The following is a 19,963-nucleotide window of genomic DNA, read 5'->3' on the forward strand; positions in this document are numbered from 1 at the left end:
ACATTTCTTCTTAGAATAAGTCATTTCTATTTCAAGCACTATGTTTCATTAAACAGGCTTGTTTTTATCTATTATATAATGTTTTACACTTATAGGTAAACTTTTAGCTCTATTTGTGATGTTCACATTTAAAGGAGCTTTCTCCAGCTTCTTTCCTGCAGAGCAGCCAACAACTGCTCTGTAGACACTCCTAGATTGGCCAGAAGTATCATCCATCACATGCTGAACCTCATTGGTCCTAATTCTTTGACCTTTACATTTACAATTCCAGTCACTAAAGTACAGGTGGTGAGCACTCGTGTATATACTATTTGTTCTTTTCTGTAAATTAATGTTGAAATACAACTTCATTTCTGCTGTACATGAGATGCCCAGAATGCATATTCAGCTCTTCCCAGCCAGAAAAACACATGTGGAGATTGAAGAAGCTTCATACAAAAGGATTCAATTTGAAATTAATCCTTTGTAGATATTTCAGTTTGTAAAAAGATTCTTTAACAATTTTACACGCTACAAAAATGGCAAGCTGCAATAGTGTGGCCTATTTCTGGATAGCAAATCATTCCTGGCCAATAATCCCAAATGTCTGATTGGGTTACATTGAAAAATGTTCTATTCTTGTGTGTTTTAGCAAACACTACAGCTGTAATGGACAGCCCAGGGCTAGACAGAGGACATTTGAAATATTGACTCCATTTTTGTTCCATAATGCAATTACAGCAGTTTTCTTTCTTTGACTTTTATTTTATGGTATTGCTCCCTGCGAGTTTAAAGACAGATGCTACACTGTGATGAACTCCGAGAATAAAATAAGCTAAAACTTCAGAGATTTGAAATGCACGGCAAAGAAAATGTGTAAAGATACATTCATTTCAAACATGATTACATTTCATGGTTAAAGGAATCACAAATAGTTTCTCAAAGGAATAAATGTTAGGAGCTCTAGTTCAGGGTAAGAGCACACTCTGTTCAATTCCAGACAAAGACATTATCCTTCACATCGATATATAGGATATACAGAATTCAAAATATCCCGGTAAAGCCGGGAGGCTGAAAAATCTGCCAGCAAAATAAATCAAAATGCTCTGCAGAACAACATTTAATGCTATTTTCATCCCTGTGGGTTTAAAATGTGAGGAAACCGTTTCTCTGCCTTAGTTCTTATTTTTCCATAATCTGGAACAGCTCAGAAGAAAATAAACAGCAAATGGATCTTACTCTGAGGAAAGCGTGGAGGGTTGTCATTGACATCTGATAGTGTGATATTTACTGTCGTCGTGCCGGAAAGTCCTCCCAGCTGCCCCCCCATGTCTTTGGCCTGTATTACCACTTGATACTTCTCCCTGTTCTCTCGGTCCATTTTGGACAAGGCAGTCTTGATGACACCTGCAGTAAAAACAAGAATTGTATTTTATTGAAGTACATTCTTGGATCGGTAAGTGACAATATGAGTGACCTACATATTGGGTGTCTTGAGATCTATAAACATTTACTGAAGTCAATGGACTTGCTACAAGATGTGTATTTACAGGTTACTTGGAAGTGTCTGGGTTGTAATAAAAGTTGGGAAAGGATTTTATTAGCAACTAGGTTTTTCCCATTGGTTTTATATGCTTCTCCGAGTAGCAGACGTTATTCTTTTTTAACAAGGAGAAAAATAAAGCTCTCTTTTTATTAGGGTGTAGTTGTAAAGTCCGTACAGAACAGCAGCACTATGTCCAGAACACAAGCAATATATACATAGAACAATTTCTATAAGAACATGAGTGTTGTAGTTTATGTATTCAGGAGATCACTATACAGTGGGGCTACTAATAGGGCCATAGTTTTAACCATCTCTCAACCAATGTGACAGACAAATTCAATATTCTGTGTGTATGGCTGTGTATTAGGCTGGGTTTACAAGATTTTCATGCAGTTTTTAAACCCAAAAGCACAAGTGAGTTATACAAACAGATAACATATAAAGGAGAGAGGGTACCCTTTTTTCACACCTGGATGTGGTGTCAAAAATGTCATTAATCCCTTAAAGACTTGACCATTTTGCACCTTCCTCACACTGCCCTTTTATTTTTAATCTAAAATTTGTCACTATAAGTGGTTTTGGAATGCTTTAACTTATCCAGGTGAATTTCGGATTGTTTTCTTGTGACACATTACACTTCATGATAGTTGAAAAATTTGGGTGATATGTTTTACATTTATTTATGAAAAACTCGGATATTTGGCAAAAATTAGTCATAACAATTAGTCATTAGTCATAGTCATAACACCAAATTAAATTTATAACTAACATTTACCAAATGTTTGCTTTATGTTGTCTTGGTTTTTTTTTTTATACGTCCTCTCATTTTTGCTGTTATGAGGCTTAGAACTTTAGGTGCAATTTTTCACATTTCCATGAAAAAAAGTCAGGCATCGGGAAGGGGTTAAAAACATAGAACACTACAATGTATAAAACAGTTACATAACTCTGTTCATATTCTCCTTATAATGTTTTATCATATTTTATAATAATTGGTCAACTATAATGCAAAATTGATCAAAAGTATCCTTAAAGGGGTTGTCTACTTTCAGCAAATAATTGATATGTTTTGTATAAGGGAAAGTTATACAATTTTCTAATATACTGTATCAAGTCCTCACGGTTTTCTAGATCTCTGCTTGCTATCCTGCTATAGAAGCTTCTATGTTTACTTTCAATGGATAGAAATGGAACTGTCCATGGTAATGTGATGGACAAGCAGGTGCATGAGCTGTTAGTATCACAGAGCCATGTGATACTAACGGCTCCTGCACCTGTGTGACATCACATGACCGTGGACAGATTAGTGTCCACTATCAATAAACATAGGAGCTTTATATAGAGTGAAAGCAAACTGGGATGTATAAAACCCATGAAGAATATAGAAAGTATAATGGAAAATCATATAACTTTTCATTACACAAAGCATATCAATTATTACCTAATGTCCACACCCACACTTACAAACACATTACTAAAAAACATTAGGTAAAGTGGCCAACCCCTTTAATGAAATTACACTAAATATAGAACAGAGACACTAACAGGACAGAGAAAGGATTAACCCTTTAACGCCGAAGCCACTTTTCACCTTCCTGACACGGTCCATTTTTTCAAATCTGCCCTGTGTCACTATAAATGGTTATAACTTCGGAACGCTTTAACATATCCAAGTGATTTTAAAACTGTTTTCTCATGACACATTGTACTTCATGTTAGTTGAAAAATTTTGGTGGTATGTTTTGCATTTATTTATGAGAAAATCAGATATTTGGTGAAAAATTGGAAAAATTCTTGATTTTCGAAATTCAAAATGTTCTACTTTTTCCACACATAGTCATAACCGCAAAAATACTTAATAACTAACTTTCAACGAAAGTCTACTTTATGTGGACATGGTTTTTTATGCATACTCTTATTTTTGTAAGATGTTATGGGCCTTTGAATTATTTTCGATTTTTCACATTTTCATAAAAAACGCGAAATCCTGCTATTAAGGGACCTGCTCAGGTTTCAAGTCACTTTGAGAGACCTAAATAAAAGTAAAACCCCATAAATTACCCCATTATAGAAACTACACCCCTCAACATACATAAAACAACTTTTATGAAGTTTGTTAACCCTTTAATTGTTTTACAGGGGTTAAAACTAAATCGGATGGAATTTTGAAAGTAAAATTTTTTTGGCTAAATGAATGTGTTTTTCAAAAAATGTACAAATTTTCAGTGGATAAAATACAAAATTTGATACCCAATCTCTCCCGTGTATAACAATACCCCATATGTGGTGGTAACCTGCTGTATGGGCACACGCCAGGGCATTGAAGGGAAGCTGCGCCATTCAGAGCAGATTATACATTGTCACTTTTTATTGGCTATAAAATCTTTATTTGTTTGGCAATTTGGACATGTAAGGGCTTATTTTTTGCAACATGAGATGCACTTTACAAATACTTAATTTTAGTGGGTCATTAGCTTATTGATGAGATTTTATTAACTCTTGAATGTATGGGTGAAAAGAAAATTGTCAATTTTGGTTTACTTTCTTTTCATATTTTTTGGGGGTCGTACACCGTACACTAAAAATACTTTATTATCTTTATTCTACAGATCACTACGATTACGATGATACCTCATTTATATAGTTTTTCATTTATTTTTACAATTTTACTGGATAAAAACTAATATAGAGGAAATCTCATTTGTTTTTGCATCGCCATCTTTTTGGAGACGTAACTTTAATAGTTTTTGGTTGAAATAGCTAGTTTAGGGCTTATTTTTCACATGTTGAGTTGTTCTTTTTAGTGGTACCATTTTGGCACACATTGGAAATCTCCGATCGCGGGTGTTAGAGGCAGGTGTCGGCTATAATATATAGCCGACACCCGCAGATTCTGGCCCCGGCTCCGTTCAGGAACCGGGCCAGAAGTTTGACGTAATAGTGCTGAATTTTGTGGGAACGCACCTCCCGCCATGCAGTACTATTACGTCAAATGTGGGGAAGGGGTTAAAGAGTATCTATAAACTCTCTTGTTAGTCTTTGTTGTATTCATCTGTGTGATCCCTGAAAGTCATACTAGCCATTATAATTTTGATCAACCTTTATGCTCTTTTTTATCTTCACTGATTTAATGTTCTCTCTGACATGCAACTTTGTTTTTCTTTGCAAAAGCACTATTCACTCATGTGTTATATGTTTGAATGAATTGTTTTATGATCTGAATTAGCCTTTGTCCCTTCTACATCTATTTTCCCTTCCTTAAAGGGGTATATTAAACTGTGTACCGGCAGTCCACAGGTCATGTACAAGACAGGTTCTCTAGGTTTACTCTTAGGTTGCTTCATATTTTATAATTGTAAGATTTTTTTGGTCTCTATGACAATTGGATTTTAAGACTTTTAGGTTGTCATAAGAACCATGATTAACAATAAAGCTTAATTGCAGACACCTTTGATAACAGCTGATCGTTGTAGCCTGGGACTAAAGTAGAGTAAATTACCAACATCCAAAGGGGCATTTGTAACTAGGGGTCATCTGTAAGCCTGGTGTTCTTAATTTGGCGACCAGCTGTATTCACATTTAATTAACTTCATCTTATATACATTTCTTCAATTGCATGTCTTTAAAAAAATACCAGTGTGAAGAATTTCCCATAAATGTTGCCATGTTGTCTCTTAGAAATGAGATATTAGTCCTTGGATATGACCAGTCCTTCACCCTGGCAATGATGGCCAGACTTATGCTATAGAGACCTAGCGACAACCTAAATTCAACGTACATAACCACAGGATGGCCTTAGAACATGCATTAACTCATAGACATTTCATATGCAAATATTACTTCGTACAATTCTCCGGAAGAGATGTGTCATATGACTACATTTGGAAACTATCTTCACACATTTTTTAATAATATCCAATTGAAGAATGCATATATAAGGCAGATTAATTCAGTTAAATATGAATGTCCAGATTAAAGTACCCCCTTAACCCTTAGGCTGCTTTGTCATCCTGATTAAATGCCATCTGAAGAAGTGTTATCACAATTAAAAATGGCTATTAGAAAGGACAAAAACGTTAAGCTGGGAAAGAAAAACAAACAAATCACTGCAATCTGTTATTTCTCTAAACATTTTATGTCATCATTCTAATGTTAACTGCTGTTTTCCTACACACTCATCATCCATTTATCTGCTCAGTGTCCACTATCCACATTAGTTCTTCCTTCACCATTGTACACCTTTCATGTACACCTGACCTTCTGTTAAAGAGGTTGGTTACTTTTCAATAAATCTCTTCCATTAGACATGTCTCTGCATGTATATGTACCTGTGTCTGTCTCCTGTGAGAACTTCAGCCTCTCCCTGTTCTGCCCATGCTTCTCTATGCATATATAAACAACTTCCTGTTTCTCACTCCTTCAGCCCACCCTAATGGCAGCTTCCAGTGTGTTTTTTTTTTCTCTCAGTCCATCTTACTGGGATGAGGAGAGGGGGGAGCAGGATGAGTCATACTCTTCTGCAGCAGGTCCCTCCTGTTTATCAGTGCAGAGGCATGTAAACAAAGATTCCACAGACAGAACAGAGAGTCTGCACACAGCACTAAAGGAAGCATCGGGGATGATGAATCAATTGGTGAACATTCAGGGAATATTATTAAGGCAGTAAAGGCACATGGGCAACTCCTTTAATTCCAAGCGTTTCAGCACTAACAGACCTCCAAACCTCCAGACCTCCTAACTTTCCAAACCTCACTCATATTCAATGTATTTTCTTCTCCCTCTCTTCCCTCATAGCACCTTTTATTGTGCCCCTGGAATGCCCGCTGAGTGTTAATTAAACTGGATTAAATGTTCATGAACTCTTTATTTCTTTTGACCTGCTGGCCATCATTGAAACATGGACCCTACATGATATCAAGGTTTCCCCTGCCGCTCTGCCCCATGGTGGCTTACATGTCTCTCACTTCTTTAGACCTGATAATTGACAGGGACGAGGGGTAGGCATACTCCTCTCTCTGCAGTACAATTTCATCATTCCCTCAGTACCCACTCTTATTCCATTCTTTTAAGGTCCACAACCCATTCTCACTTTGTGCGGCCGCAGAATACTGACATCCTGGTACATCTTACCAGTTCCTTGTACAGTTCCTACCTCCTTGACTGTGCTTCATGGTTTCTTCCAACCCTCTTCATGAAAGACTTTAACATCCTTATTAACACTCCCATCTCACATTCGGCATTTCAGCTTCAATCACATGCTACCTCTTTAGATCTTTCACAACTGTCTGATTCTCCTGTTAACCTGAAGAGAAATATTCATGGCTTGATCTCTTCAGTATCTAATCTAATACCTAATTTCCACTTTCAGATCATAAGTTTTTCTCTATTAAGACCTCCCTCCACCCTCAATCCAAACCCTTAGAAGCCAGCAATCTTGGCAAACCTGCTTACTTCAGCAGTGCTCTGGGTTTGCCGAAAGTGTGTGGAGAAAATTGTGCACATCAGCAGACATTCTTCATAGCAAATTTATGCAAAGAACCTATAACTATGTCCTTCATTTAGCCAAACAGGTCTATTTAACCAATCTAATCTCTTCACAGTCTAATAATCCTAAAAGACTCTTCCATGATCTTCACATATTATTTACTCCCAAGGTCCCGCCACCTGTCACAGGCCATGCAGTTGCAGACCTGGACACATACTCTAAAGATGAAATTGACTACAGGATGTAATTTCCCAATCCACTAGCTCCATTGACCTGCTTCCCTGTATGTTTACACCTTATTCACACCTTATTCCTTTGATCCAGTCATGTAGTAAGGCTCCCTTACTCTTCCAGCTCCACCACTTGCATCAGCAACCCCATATCGTCACATTTTTATCAGCCCATCTCACCAACAGTAACTTCTCATTTCTTCTTTCTTCTTCTTTCTTCAAATCACTGTGATAAAGTCATAACAAAAAAAAACCCTCCACGAACCAGTCTTAAGCAGTTGACTATTGACCAGTCACTAATAGCCCTTTCATCTCCAAACTCCTGTAAAGCCTGGTCTATTCTCATTTAACCCATTATCTCTCTGCTAAATACATCCTCGACTCCTTAATCCAGTTTCCATACTATGCATTCCACTGAAGCTGCTCTTTCTAAAGCCTCCAAAAACCTCCTAAAGCCCCCAAAGTGTTAACAAACGTTAAGCATACATTTTGTAAGCACAATTTTAACACATGTTAAAATAATGTTAACAATGGAAAGTGTTAACATTATATTACCAAATGTGTTAACAGCTATGTAATTAGGCAAATATTCTCTCCCTGGCTGTTCTGATCAGTTTGAAAATACATTTCTTACTGCCACATGTGAATGCACCCTGAAGCTGCCTATTTACAAACCACAACTTTCCTGCGCAAAGAGATCTGCTCAAAGAGGTTGCACTGTATATATACTGTGCTGTGTGTGCAAGATCTAATCCATTGATTAGATCTGATGGAGAGCCTGAAATCTATCTTAATTGGTGCACTCACACTTTTATACAAACACATTTCTACTATATTCAAACACAAACAGCACTGCTACATACCATTCCTGATATGTAATTGGATCACCTGAAGCATGTGATCAGTCACATGCTTATGATATCACTGCCCTGGAAAAACTGTAAAGTGGCCCCATTCTGGGGGTGGGGTCAAAACAAGTAGGCGTGACCATTTAATGTTGTCCTTTAAGGGTACAAATGTACCAAACTCTAATATAATTAGTCTTCAAATAATATTGTGAGTGTTACCTTCACCACACTTGGATACTGTATGCTAGCTGTAAGTCAGTTGAAATGTAAGTAAAACTGAGCTGGACCTGAAGGACAAGATACTCTGTGACTTGTCTCTCCTCCTGCGTGTTGCAAACTATGCATGCGTCTATCTCCATTCTTAATCTGCTCCGCCAGGCCCTAGTATTAGATTGCAGCACATTTGTTTCAAATCGAGGGGGACATTTACAGTATTAAAATATTTTCTGGATTTTTGGTGTCAGAAAATAACCAAAGTGGACGTTAATTGCAACTATTTGCAACTTTGGACTTTGCTAGATATGTGACCTTTCTTTAAAAAGAAATTGCATAAAAACTTGCATAGTCACCCACACCACATATTTGCTGAAATTTTAAATCATTTTGCGATTTAAAAAAAATAAAAATGGTGCAGTCACTTCTGAAATTTATTAAAGGGCCAAAGAATTTTAGAATAATGTTCCATTACAGAAGAAAAATGGTCCCATTTACTTTGCAAATGAATGAGCATGCATGTTTTGGACACTCTACAATCAGTAAATCATCAAGTCAACAAGCTGCTGAGGCAGACATTACCCAGGGAGAAGGTACAATATTTATCTGTAGTTATGACAATTTTTTTACCCCTCTTTTAAAGGCATGAATTTCCTTTTACTTATTTTGTATTGTGTTTGCTGTGTATTCATATTTTCTTGGAGCTTTATATAGTCTCTCTTTGTTATGAATCACGATAGATATCTATAGGATGCTGTGTACTTCACTGGGTTACAGAATGTATTTTGAGGTACCAAAAAGATGTTTTCCATTTTCATGCTTTTATATTTTTTTTTTGCTAATTCCATTTTTTTTAATGATCTTGGTCACTCAAGGGGCATATCTCTGCATGAAACACTGAAATTCTGCACATTTCAAAGGAATATTAATGTATTATGATATTTTAATGACATACTATATGGGATAGGTTTCTGATTATTAGGAATATGACTGCTTGGACAGCCAGGGATCTAAGAAAGTGGGAGCCTGAAATTGCCCTAAGTTCCATATGAATGGAGCACTAGTGTACATGCTTAAGTAGTGCCAATATTGTGTTGGTGGAAAGACCCATTTAAGCATTAAATGAATTGTAATGTGATTAATATTTTATTTAAAGGACTCAGAATAATGGCAAATTATAAATCATCCTTACTTAACTGACCTCATTTGGTTCATCTTCAAATGCATTCCCTATTCCTACAGACACCTGAACTAATACATGGCTATTTCAGTGATGGCTCTAGGTACAGCACTAAATCACATTTTGATTATATGTGGAGATAATTAGAGTTATTTTTTTTTTACTCTAAAAGCACTTATTTAACATTTATATGAAATATATGTTCTAAGATCGTAACCTTAACCAGGTGAATTAGTGATTTCGAGCGGTAAGAAAGATTAGGAACTTATAGTAGATTTGTGCATGATGTTTTAATATATGTCTTTAATATTTAGAAAGAAATTATTATGTTGCATGAATATTGAATTTAAAAGGATGAAGTAAAAGTTGACCATAGTTTCAAAGTAACCAGTATCACAGGAAGTTCTAAGTGGGTTGATATCACAAGACGTAGCTGAGTATGATGAGTTAGTGCAGTTTGCGTTATTTATTCCAAAGAAATTTCTGTCCTATTTCTTCATCTGAGAGAAGCTATTTTGTGTACAACCCTAATTATATTTCAGCTTTGATTCTTAGGTTCTAATAACGTTGGTGTCATGCTTACAGATGTCTTGCTCGATTGAGTTTGTCAGTTTGTGCAGGGTGGAAAATGTAATCTCTTTCAAGTTTTGTCTAGTATGTCCTAGCTTGACTTAACATGTCATCTTCAATTACAGAAACAAAGACACAGCTAAGGTCCTCTAACCTGTCTCAGACTCGACTGAGAAGTATGGCTGTCCCTGCAGAATACTGTAGACGACTCTCGCGCTGTTTCCATAGGTTGGATCGTCTGCATCATTGGCTGTGACTTGAACAACAAATGTTCCTGCAACAAAAACAAAGTGGCTTTAGTAATAAAGTTTGGGAGAAATAGCATAGTAAAGACAAGGTGATAACAGAGTAAATGTCAGAACAAAAAAGATGGAAAAAATAAATAGGAAACTTGGTGTACAAGGGCACCAGCCTCAACGGGAAAGTAAGTCCTTGGTACAGTGGTGAGTACTATGTAAATATTGTCTACTACAATTAAGATTGTTTGCAAAACTGGCTGCAATAACATGCACCATTGTCAAAACATATATGGCATGCCTGTAGAAAAAGCGATAAACAATAGCCAACAGCAATAACATGAGTATTGCAACTTTAATACAGCTGATCAGTGATGGTGTCTACAATCAGTAAGAAGGGGAAGGGCTCCTTACACATTAACAGCCTGTGAATATTCAGCACAGAGGGGCTCAGGTAACCCCCCAGGAGCCCTTCTGACTCATTATCATAATTTGAAAGTTGATGTTTAGAAGGAAGAAGACCATGGATAATAAATATAAGAAGTTTACCACTGTCATTACAGCCATTACCAAGACTGGCGGTTGCATGTATCATAACATAAAACTTATATTTAGAATTAACTGGCATTAAGGTTCCTTTTATATGTTAAGAAAACACCTTCATTAGATTACACATATATTATAAGATGTCATGGAATTGACCCTTTTTTGGTCATATTCTTAATCAAAACATTTTTGGACATCACTAAGCCACCAAAATTAGTAATAAGAAAAAACCCTGACACACAGAAGAAATCCAGAAAGAAAACAACTCAATATAAATGAATCATTACACACCTAGTCCAACATGCATGCTGTAGATAAAACCATGCATTTTAAACACAAAGGCATTAGTAATGTCATGGTAAGACCTATACAGCTTAACACAAAGTTTTCCAAATCACATTTCAGTGCAAGGTGAAACTACAAAATGTTCTCTCCAGAAATAAATCCCTGTAATTTACTTTTATTCTTACTGTTACTTTCAAAGAAGGTAGACTTCACATTGAGAAAGCTCTCAGACTTATCACCTCTATATGAATGCATTTCATTGAATCGTAGCTCCTAGCATTAGTAAAACATTCTTATTATATTTTCCAGTATGTTTCATTAACTGGCAATACTCAGGAAGCCTCATACTCCACTTCCATTGACATCAAATTGCCAAAGATAGACATCTTTTCACAACTGCTCATTAGGCTTCAGCATATCGTCCTGCTCTTCAATTTATGAAAAAAAAATAAGAATCCTTTTATCAAAAAGGAAAATGTCCCCTTCTCAGATATATGTCGTTTCTGAGGCTTCTGGTATACAAGGTTAAATATGTCAATCAGATAATGGATGAATGCAGTGACATATGGTGAAAAGTAGGCTAATGCACAGATAATTATGAAATGAGTTTTATTCATGTGATGGAAAGAGCATAATTTTATTAAATATATTAATTTCGCACCAGTGCACACAACAGGACGCATATATGAAAGGATGCAATAGTGCACAATGCATCCACACCATTTTATCTATGGTATTTACAGGACCATTATGTTAAAAGCTGGCTTATGCTGTCTAACCCTTCTAGCAGAAAAAATATTTTTCTGTCAAAGTCAATCTTATTGTCAGAACATCATATTTTACATTCTCCTAATTCTCATTCATCCATAGATGAACTCATTTTGTAATGGGAATGCCACAGTATTTAAGATTGATAAAAAGATCCAGGCAAATCGGAGGGATCTCATTCAGACAAGGCAATTTTCAGTCTAATACAGTGCTTTAAAGCTGTCTAGATAAATTCAATGTGCATCTGTCTTCTCTGGGTCATTTTCCTGCAGTAAATCATAACTTCTGACACATCTGTGCATTGTAGAGTATAAAAATAAAATAAAAATCTTTGTGCAATGACTACTGCTACAAGAAGTGATCATAGAATTTCCTTACATGCTGTAACATTGGCAGCATTTTTACCCAAAGTTATAAGCCTGTGGAAAAAAATGGAATTTACATTAAATGGTTCAAAGAGTAAAGTATGCCTGTGTGACCGGGGAGTCATAAGAAAACGAGGAACAGACACTTATGTGCTCTTGGGTTATTATCTCTGCCTACAAAGGCAGCCCTAATGAGAACTAATTATCTACTCTTCTTTCCTTGCTGCAGTCTGGAAGATCAACAGATCTGATATGTGGAACCAGGCTTTCCTATTGTTCATCTTTGTTGCTACATTTTAACAACTGTCATCATAAGAGGATATACACAGTTGTGAAAGCTTTGTCTTTGAACACTTTTATCAGCCCATTAAAAAAAAATTTCTTTGTACAATTTGCCGTTTCTTTTTAATCTTTGATTACATGCTTCATTATCCTGACTTATGACAGTTGTGTTTTAACTTCTGTTTTTCCCACTTCTTGTGGTTTTTATTGTGTTTTTTCCTCTTTGGTTGCCAAACTGAGAATTGTTGCAAATAATGTCAAAGTTTCAGAAAATGCTACAGAAAATGCTGTTGATAAAGTATTTTCAGTGCCTGTGTAGTCATGGGCCCAAAAATGATACAGACGCTTGTGCTAACAAGAGATTTACATTCTTTTATTTACATCTTTTCCTTAGAGCTAACTATTTTCCAGAACAGCTCCACAAAGGGAGGCATGTGATCTCGGACTACAGCTGAGAAGGCCTAAAACATACCTCCTGTGTTATCTGTGTTATCATTGGTTCAAGCTTGTGATTTCTTTCACCTCAAAGGTAGTATTTTCTGAAATCATCACATCACATTATCACATGGCACAAAAGGGAATTTGGAGGTGGGAATAATAAAAAGGTATTGAACTGTAATTCGGGGTCTTTGTTTCTATATTGGATACTGTGGGAGCCCTGTTAATATATTGGCTACTGTAGCGAAATTGTCACTATATTGGCTACAATGGGACCACCATTAGAGTGGTGTATTTTGAATATAGAGTCTACTGTGCAGGCACTGTGACTTTACTGGCCACTGTGGGGCCACCGTTACTATATTTGCTACTGTGGAGGCATTTTAAATATCTCTAGGGGAGCAATAGTATGAAGTTTATTCTGTGAAGATGGAGAAGATGGTGATATAGCAAGGATCCTAAAATGTTGTGGGAAATCTGTAGAAATGATTTATGGCTGCAGGAACTGACATGGTGGATTGGCTACAAAAAAAAAATTAAATATAACTACTCAAATCAAAGACGCCATCTGTAAGTCGCAAGATTTAAGTAAAAGCTTGCAATACCCTCGAGTTCACAATTCTAAAGCAACTCCTTTGTTCTGTGATGTATTTGTGTTACATCTTCTATGCGAGGGAGCTACATTGAGACTTTTTGAAAAACATTTAAAACATAGAGCTTCCACCACCATCACTCAATAATTCAAATCAATCAAAAAGTTTCCATGTAGTCCATTACTAATTGTTGAATAACCTACTTAAAAAACAGGTAATTTTGAATTGTTACTTTATGGACAATGCAATTTTTTACTGAAATTGATCCTTATTCTGTATTTTTCTTCTGTGAATATGTCTGATAAGGACTGCATTATCCATTATAGACTGCATGCTAATAATATTCTGCAGCTCCTCTGTGTACGCCTTTTATCTGACCATCACACAGTCCTTGTTTACCACAGTGGGCTGTTTTCAGGCATCTTTCGATTTTCTATTTCCAGTTTTGTCCTTTATTTTACCAGGTTGGTGGAAACACCAACCTCATGTTTCCTGCCTAGGGCTGGTAGTATGTTATGTCACCTGTGTTGTTCTAACTAAGCTTGTTTCACGCAATGTATTTATGTAATAAGTTATTTGAATGGATATTTGTTCTGATGATGTATTTATGTACGTAGTATGAGTCCTATGCTGTATTTATTTATACTGAGGTTGATACTGGTGCTGTATTTATATACTGAGCTTTACTTGGGTGCTGTATTTATGTACTTGGCTTGGGCCTGGTGCTGTGTTTACATAGGGATTTTAGTTGTGATGCTGCATTTATATACAGAGCTTAGCTTAAGTGCTGTATTTATGCACTGAGTTTGGTTTATATTTATGTACCACAGAAAATGTAAAAAAAAATATATGATTTTAGGAAGGCAGGTAGTCTAAATTCGAAATACCGTGAGAGGGGGCTAAAGAACCCTGTCTCCAATAGGCCCTTTAATAGGCAAATCACATTGTTGTGCATAACGGACAACTGCCAAGTTCTTACCAATGTATTTATAATCGACAGTAGTAGAGTAGTAGAGGCATTTTCAATGGATTATGTACCCTGGAGTAGTTATGAAAACTTAGCACCCAGAAGGCAATGGCACACTGTAAATACAAAGTTTAATAGAGCATGCTAAGTAGTTCCATGTTTTATGTATGGAATTGACAAAAAAAATATGTCAGTATGAAAACATAGACATACAAAGGCATGATGCTGGTCTCACAGACTTTCACTGTAACCTTTCGATGATTCAGAAAAGATTCATGCATGAGCTCTACCAAAAAATAAAAAATGAAGGAAAAATATAGTATTCTGTGAGGTTTGGATATTTAGTTGTATGAACAAAAATTACTAATTTTTGAATCTTTTAACTGTTACATTCACTGTACTTCCTTCTCATTCTCAATAATTGCTCTATAATTTTCAGATCATATTACTAGATAACAAAGTAGAAAGTGGTAATAACATTAGACTCGTGTAATTTTTTTCATTTATTGATAGGTAAATTGATGCATTTGTTATATTTATGTCTAAATACCCATAAAGACAAAGCATCAATATGTAAAACAACACAATTCCTGAAAACATACATTGGAGAGTAAAATGGCCACACTTACCCACTTCTGACATTTCTGGCACACTGGCAGTATAAAAATCCTTGGTAAATTTTGGCTCATTGTCATTAATGTCATGAATCTTGATGATAAACGAAGATACAGGTTCAACAGGTACTCCTGTATCCCTGTTCACAGCTTGGGCATGTAATTCATAGGATGACTTTTCTTCCCTGTCCAGACGTTTTGTTGCCTGAATGTCGCCAGTATTTTCATTGATCACAAAAATATCCCCAGCACCCTCTCCAGAGAGAATATATTTCAATGGTTGATCTTTAGTATCTTGGTCTGAGTGAAGCTAGAAAACAAGTCACATAATATTAGCATTCAGGGTAGCAATTCTGAAATATTTACTTAGATAATGTAATGTTGTCTTTAATATTAACAGCTGTTTCATAGTACACAAACCCATTTTAACCATTAGCCTACTTTGGGATTGAATGTCTAAGCACTTACATTCTGAAAGTCATAACTTTTAAAATATAACTTTTTCATAGCTAAATTAGAGCTTGTATTTTCTTTCTTTTTTTCGGTTGTGTTTCTCAACCATTTGGGGTACATAGAACTTATTGATTACCTTTTATATTTAACTTTTACATTTACAGTATTCACACTGCAGTATAAATAACATATAACTTTGTTCAGTCACTGCATTTCTGGAGGCAAAAACAAGGAACTTTAGTGTCAGGGGTTAACATAAATTGTACCCCAAACAAAATGTGGTCCTCTCATTTTTCCCTGTGTTTTTCAGCCATAGCCACAAATCGCAAAAGGCCTAAAACTGTCCAATTCAGCCAGGCTCCTACCTCAACTTCCATGGTCCTGGCCCTACTGTTTTATAAAACTTTTTTCACTTTCATTTGAAATTTCTCCCCAAATAAATTATCAGAATATTATTAGACACTGGAGGGAATTTAACAATGTCTTACAGGCTCCAGTAGCGCAGATCTCAACAATAATCTGGTGCAGTTTAAGGCTACATGCACACTGCCGTGTGCCCGCCGCACCGTAGCACGGCGGGCACACGGCAGCACGGGGAGAGGAGGAGGAGGTGAGCACAGCTCACCCCGCCCCTCTCCATAGCGATGTGTGGCCACGGCGCCGTAATACGGGAAAAGATAGGACATGTCCTATCTTTTTCCCTGGCTACGGAGTGGTACGGGGCCGCACGTGTGCTGCACCATACCGCTCCTGTAGGGCGCCGCGAGCCCATAGAAGTGTATGGGGAACGTATATTGGCCGCATATACGTCGGCCGTATATACGTCCCCCATACATGTGTGTGAATACAAGAGTGTCAGGCTCTATTTTATACCTATTTTAAAATTATCTAAACTGTGCTCCACAATGTGACGCACTGGCTATTTTCTGTGGTGCATTTACAATTTTTTACCAGGTAACACCCCCTTTTCAAAAGACCATGCCCATTTTGGACATGTCAAAAAGGGGGAAAAATTGGTCTAATTTGTTTAATTTTTTTTTACCACAATAGTCTGCCCAAAGTGGCTTGATAAATTTCCCCCATTGAATATTATACCTCATGACCTTTGTGCATATATATATATATATATATATATATGTATGTATATCTCACGGAGTGTGGCAGCACTCAAGATATGGCTGAGAACAACTCAGGTGCACATCCCAGGACCTTGACCTTGGTCCATCCACATACAAAAACACGAAAAAATGGCAGCACTCCGAGATTCAAAATGTGGCAAAAAACGTACTTGTTTATTCACATATGTGCCAAGGCTACGTTTCGGCTCCTTACACCTGGAGCCTTAGGCAGCTTGAGAAAGGCTCCAGGTGTAAGGAGCCAAAATGTAACCTTGACACATGTGTGAATAAACGAGTACGTTTTTTGCCACATTTTGAATCTCGGAGTGCTGCCATTTTTTCGTGTTTTGTATATGCGGCTTTCATAAGACAAAACACACATTTGTCAATATCTAATGAATGGTTTCCCCTTGCAGAAAAAATCTACTGCCAAACTTACTTTTTAGGGTAAGTAGGTTTTTATATTACAATGATGATGTCCATCATCACTATATAATATTAACTGTCCCATTGAAGAAGAGACCTTGGTGTGCAGGTCAAGGTCATTGACCTGCCAATGACTTTAGGGCGACTTCCAATTCTCCAAGAGTTAAACAACACTCTAAATAGCTTCCTTTGATTTTCTCCTTTACATTGACTGCTGTAGAAGATGCTATTTGTTTTCTCAATAATAAACTACTGAAGGTCATAGTCCCTGTCACAAAATCTATGTACAGTATATCCCCTAATTCCACCACATTCAATCTCTCTGTAAGCGTGCATAATCAATTCTCTGTGTAAATAGAAGTTGTAAGCTGCTCCTTTTTCTTCTTCTATTTTTGCAACAATAGCAGAAACAATCATTTCATAAAGTCTCAAAGAAAGAGACAATCAATATATGGACGGTAGGGAAGGGATTTAAGCTAATATATGTCTCTGTTTCTCTGTCTCACATCAGCACTTTCCAATCTTCTGCTGATTCCCCAATAACAAAAGGCAAAATGTCTATATCATATTTTATTCCGATGACTTAGTGCATATTAATAATTGTTTTAATTAAACACTTATTGCTGATGCTTTCCATTTAGGTGAAAAAACACAAGTGTAGAATGAGCCGAGTGCAATCTTCATTAGTAGATCTGGGATTACTAATAGCAGCTCATTTTTAATATTTTTAACAGCATAGCATTCATACCAAATTATTACTGTAACCTAGTTATAATACATGCGTCATTGCTTTATCCAGACTCCCACCACTTGTACCCAAGCACATGAGACTGAATGTGGAATTCAATGGATAGAAGGGAGTAACCAATCTGCTAGATATCTCTGATGGTGACTTATATTGCTTGATAAGGAAAATACCCCACTCTATTTGGGATTGGAGATTTCCCTTAAGCATTAGATGCTGTCATCTAATTGTGTCAAAGTTGGTGGGTTTGAGACCATTTATTAAGCTGCCTAAGAGTAAGAATGTGCTTAGTTGCCCAGCTCAGCAATCATTTTACCAGTGCTCATGAAAATTTGAAAGGGGAGCTGCAATTGGTTGCCATGGAAAACTAAGCACATTCTTACTCTTAGGCAGCTTGATAAATCTGCCCCCTAGTGTGTATGTTCACATTAACACAACAGGTCCATACTATGATACTGTCACACTGTACAATAAGTGTAACAGTAAATGTAGTTTTCTATGGTTTTGTAGATCACCCTAGAGCAGCTTTTATCAGAAATGTTTACCACCTAGGTTGTTTTTTTTACAAATATTTGTTATTCTATATTTTAATTCTATTAAAGTCAATGATATCCTAAGACCCTACACTAATAAAACTTGCTACTAACTATACATAAAATGTTCTATAACCTAGTTCACAAAAAAGTGTACAGAGAGAAACTATGCAGCAGAGAGTTTTATATTCTCCGCTGTTCCCCAGTGAATCTGTGTTACTAAAGCGATTGGATGTGACTGATAGAGATTTGTTCCATTAGTGATAATAGCGTAAGGATTTTTTCATGGTTGTTACAGATTAAACTTTACAATCATAGAACCTAATCAGCTATTGTACAACAAAATGTACATGCACTAATACTCATGAATCAAATTTTCCAATAATAAAAAAAATATCTTGGCCAACTACAGTTCCAAAATAGAAAAATGAATCACAAGACAGGCAGACATGTACTGTACTATTGGATTCAAGTCAAGTTTCTAGCATGAGTAACAAAATGTGGAAAAGGCCTATTTTCCACCAAAAATTGACTACTTTCTAATTTTCTTTTCCTCACACTCCATGTTTGTCCATGTGCTACCAATTGAATCACATAAAATGCTTTTCTATGGGCTCACACACACAATGGTTTCCATGGCCCAGTGTGTGAGCTGACTGCCAGGGTCACAATTTATAGAGCAGGTCCTTTTCCTGCCCATGGCTGTATCTCAAGCGGTCTTTCCTACCATCATCAGAAGATTCATTATCTTTTCTGTATAGCATAATGTGAGCTGTGTCTTATATCCAGCAGATAAAGATCTGCCATTGTAGCTGGAAAGTAATTTTACTTGTACAAGGGCCCACAGACTGGCATGACATTAGGTTGTGTAGGCTGATATTTCTGCATGAGGGTAGTATTACACAGAATGAAGTAGAGCTGTTATTCTCATATGGCACATTAATAGTGGATAGAGCATAGTTTATAAATATTAATGTTTTTCACGCTGCCCAGATATCCACTGCAAGGAATAAAATCTAGAGATGTATTGATTTGTATACATTTCAACCTAAGATTGATTTTGCTTATAATGTGGACTGATATTGATCTGCATCAGAAGGAACAAAATGCTCAGCATATAGTACAGGTGCATTGCTTTCTTGAAAGAGGCCACATTACACATTAAAAATACTTATCTTGAAGTAATTACGTCTGAAATAAGCATTTAGACAATTGTCTCATGCCTTAAACGTTAATGTTTACTGATGCCAGGAAGATGCTAAACGGTAATAGGAGTAAAGAGCACTTGACTTTGCTTCTAAGAGCTCCTAGGTGACGTGTATGTCATTTCTTTATTACATCAGATTGTTTCTCTTCTCTTTATCTCTCCATTTCTTGTCCTTCATAGGTTTATAGCTGGCTGTTATTATTAGTGTAGTAGTTTTATGCTAGAAAATGTGCATCTACCATCACAGGCGATTTCCACTGGGGGATGTTCAGCAGATATCAGCCCCTAACTTCTAATGTTGTGTGTTTACACTATCCGTGTGCTATCAACGAATTC

The 19,963-nt window shown here is 36.4% G+C and overlaps 1 protein-coding gene across 1 annotated transcript in view; it reads right to left on the reverse strand.

Annotated features, from left to right (window-relative positions):
- The window catches only part of LOC140133094 (cadherin-6-like), a 208,044-nt gene that overhangs the window by 54,852 nt on the left and 133,229 nt on the right, over positions 1 to 19,963 (reverse strand). Inside the window, exons 3-5 of the mRNA XM_072152741.1 lie at positions 15,161 to 15,455; positions 10,206 to 10,325; positions 1,219 to 1,386 (exon numbers count right to left, since the gene is read on the reverse strand). Of these exons, the coding sequence (XP_072008842.1) occupies positions 1,219 to 1,386; positions 10,206 to 10,325; positions 15,161 to 15,455 (583 nt within the window). The remainder of the gene's footprint in view (positions 1 to 1,218; positions 1,387 to 10,205; positions 10,326 to 15,160; positions 15,456 to 19,963) is intronic.

The sequence above is a fragment of the Engystomops pustulosus genome, chromosome 5 (genome assembly GCF_040894005.1).
Source record: "Engystomops pustulosus chromosome 5, aEngPut4.maternal, whole genome shotgun sequence".
Classification (NCBI taxonomy): Eukaryota; Metazoa; Chordata; class Amphibia; order Anura; family Leptodactylidae; genus Engystomops; species Engystomops pustulosus.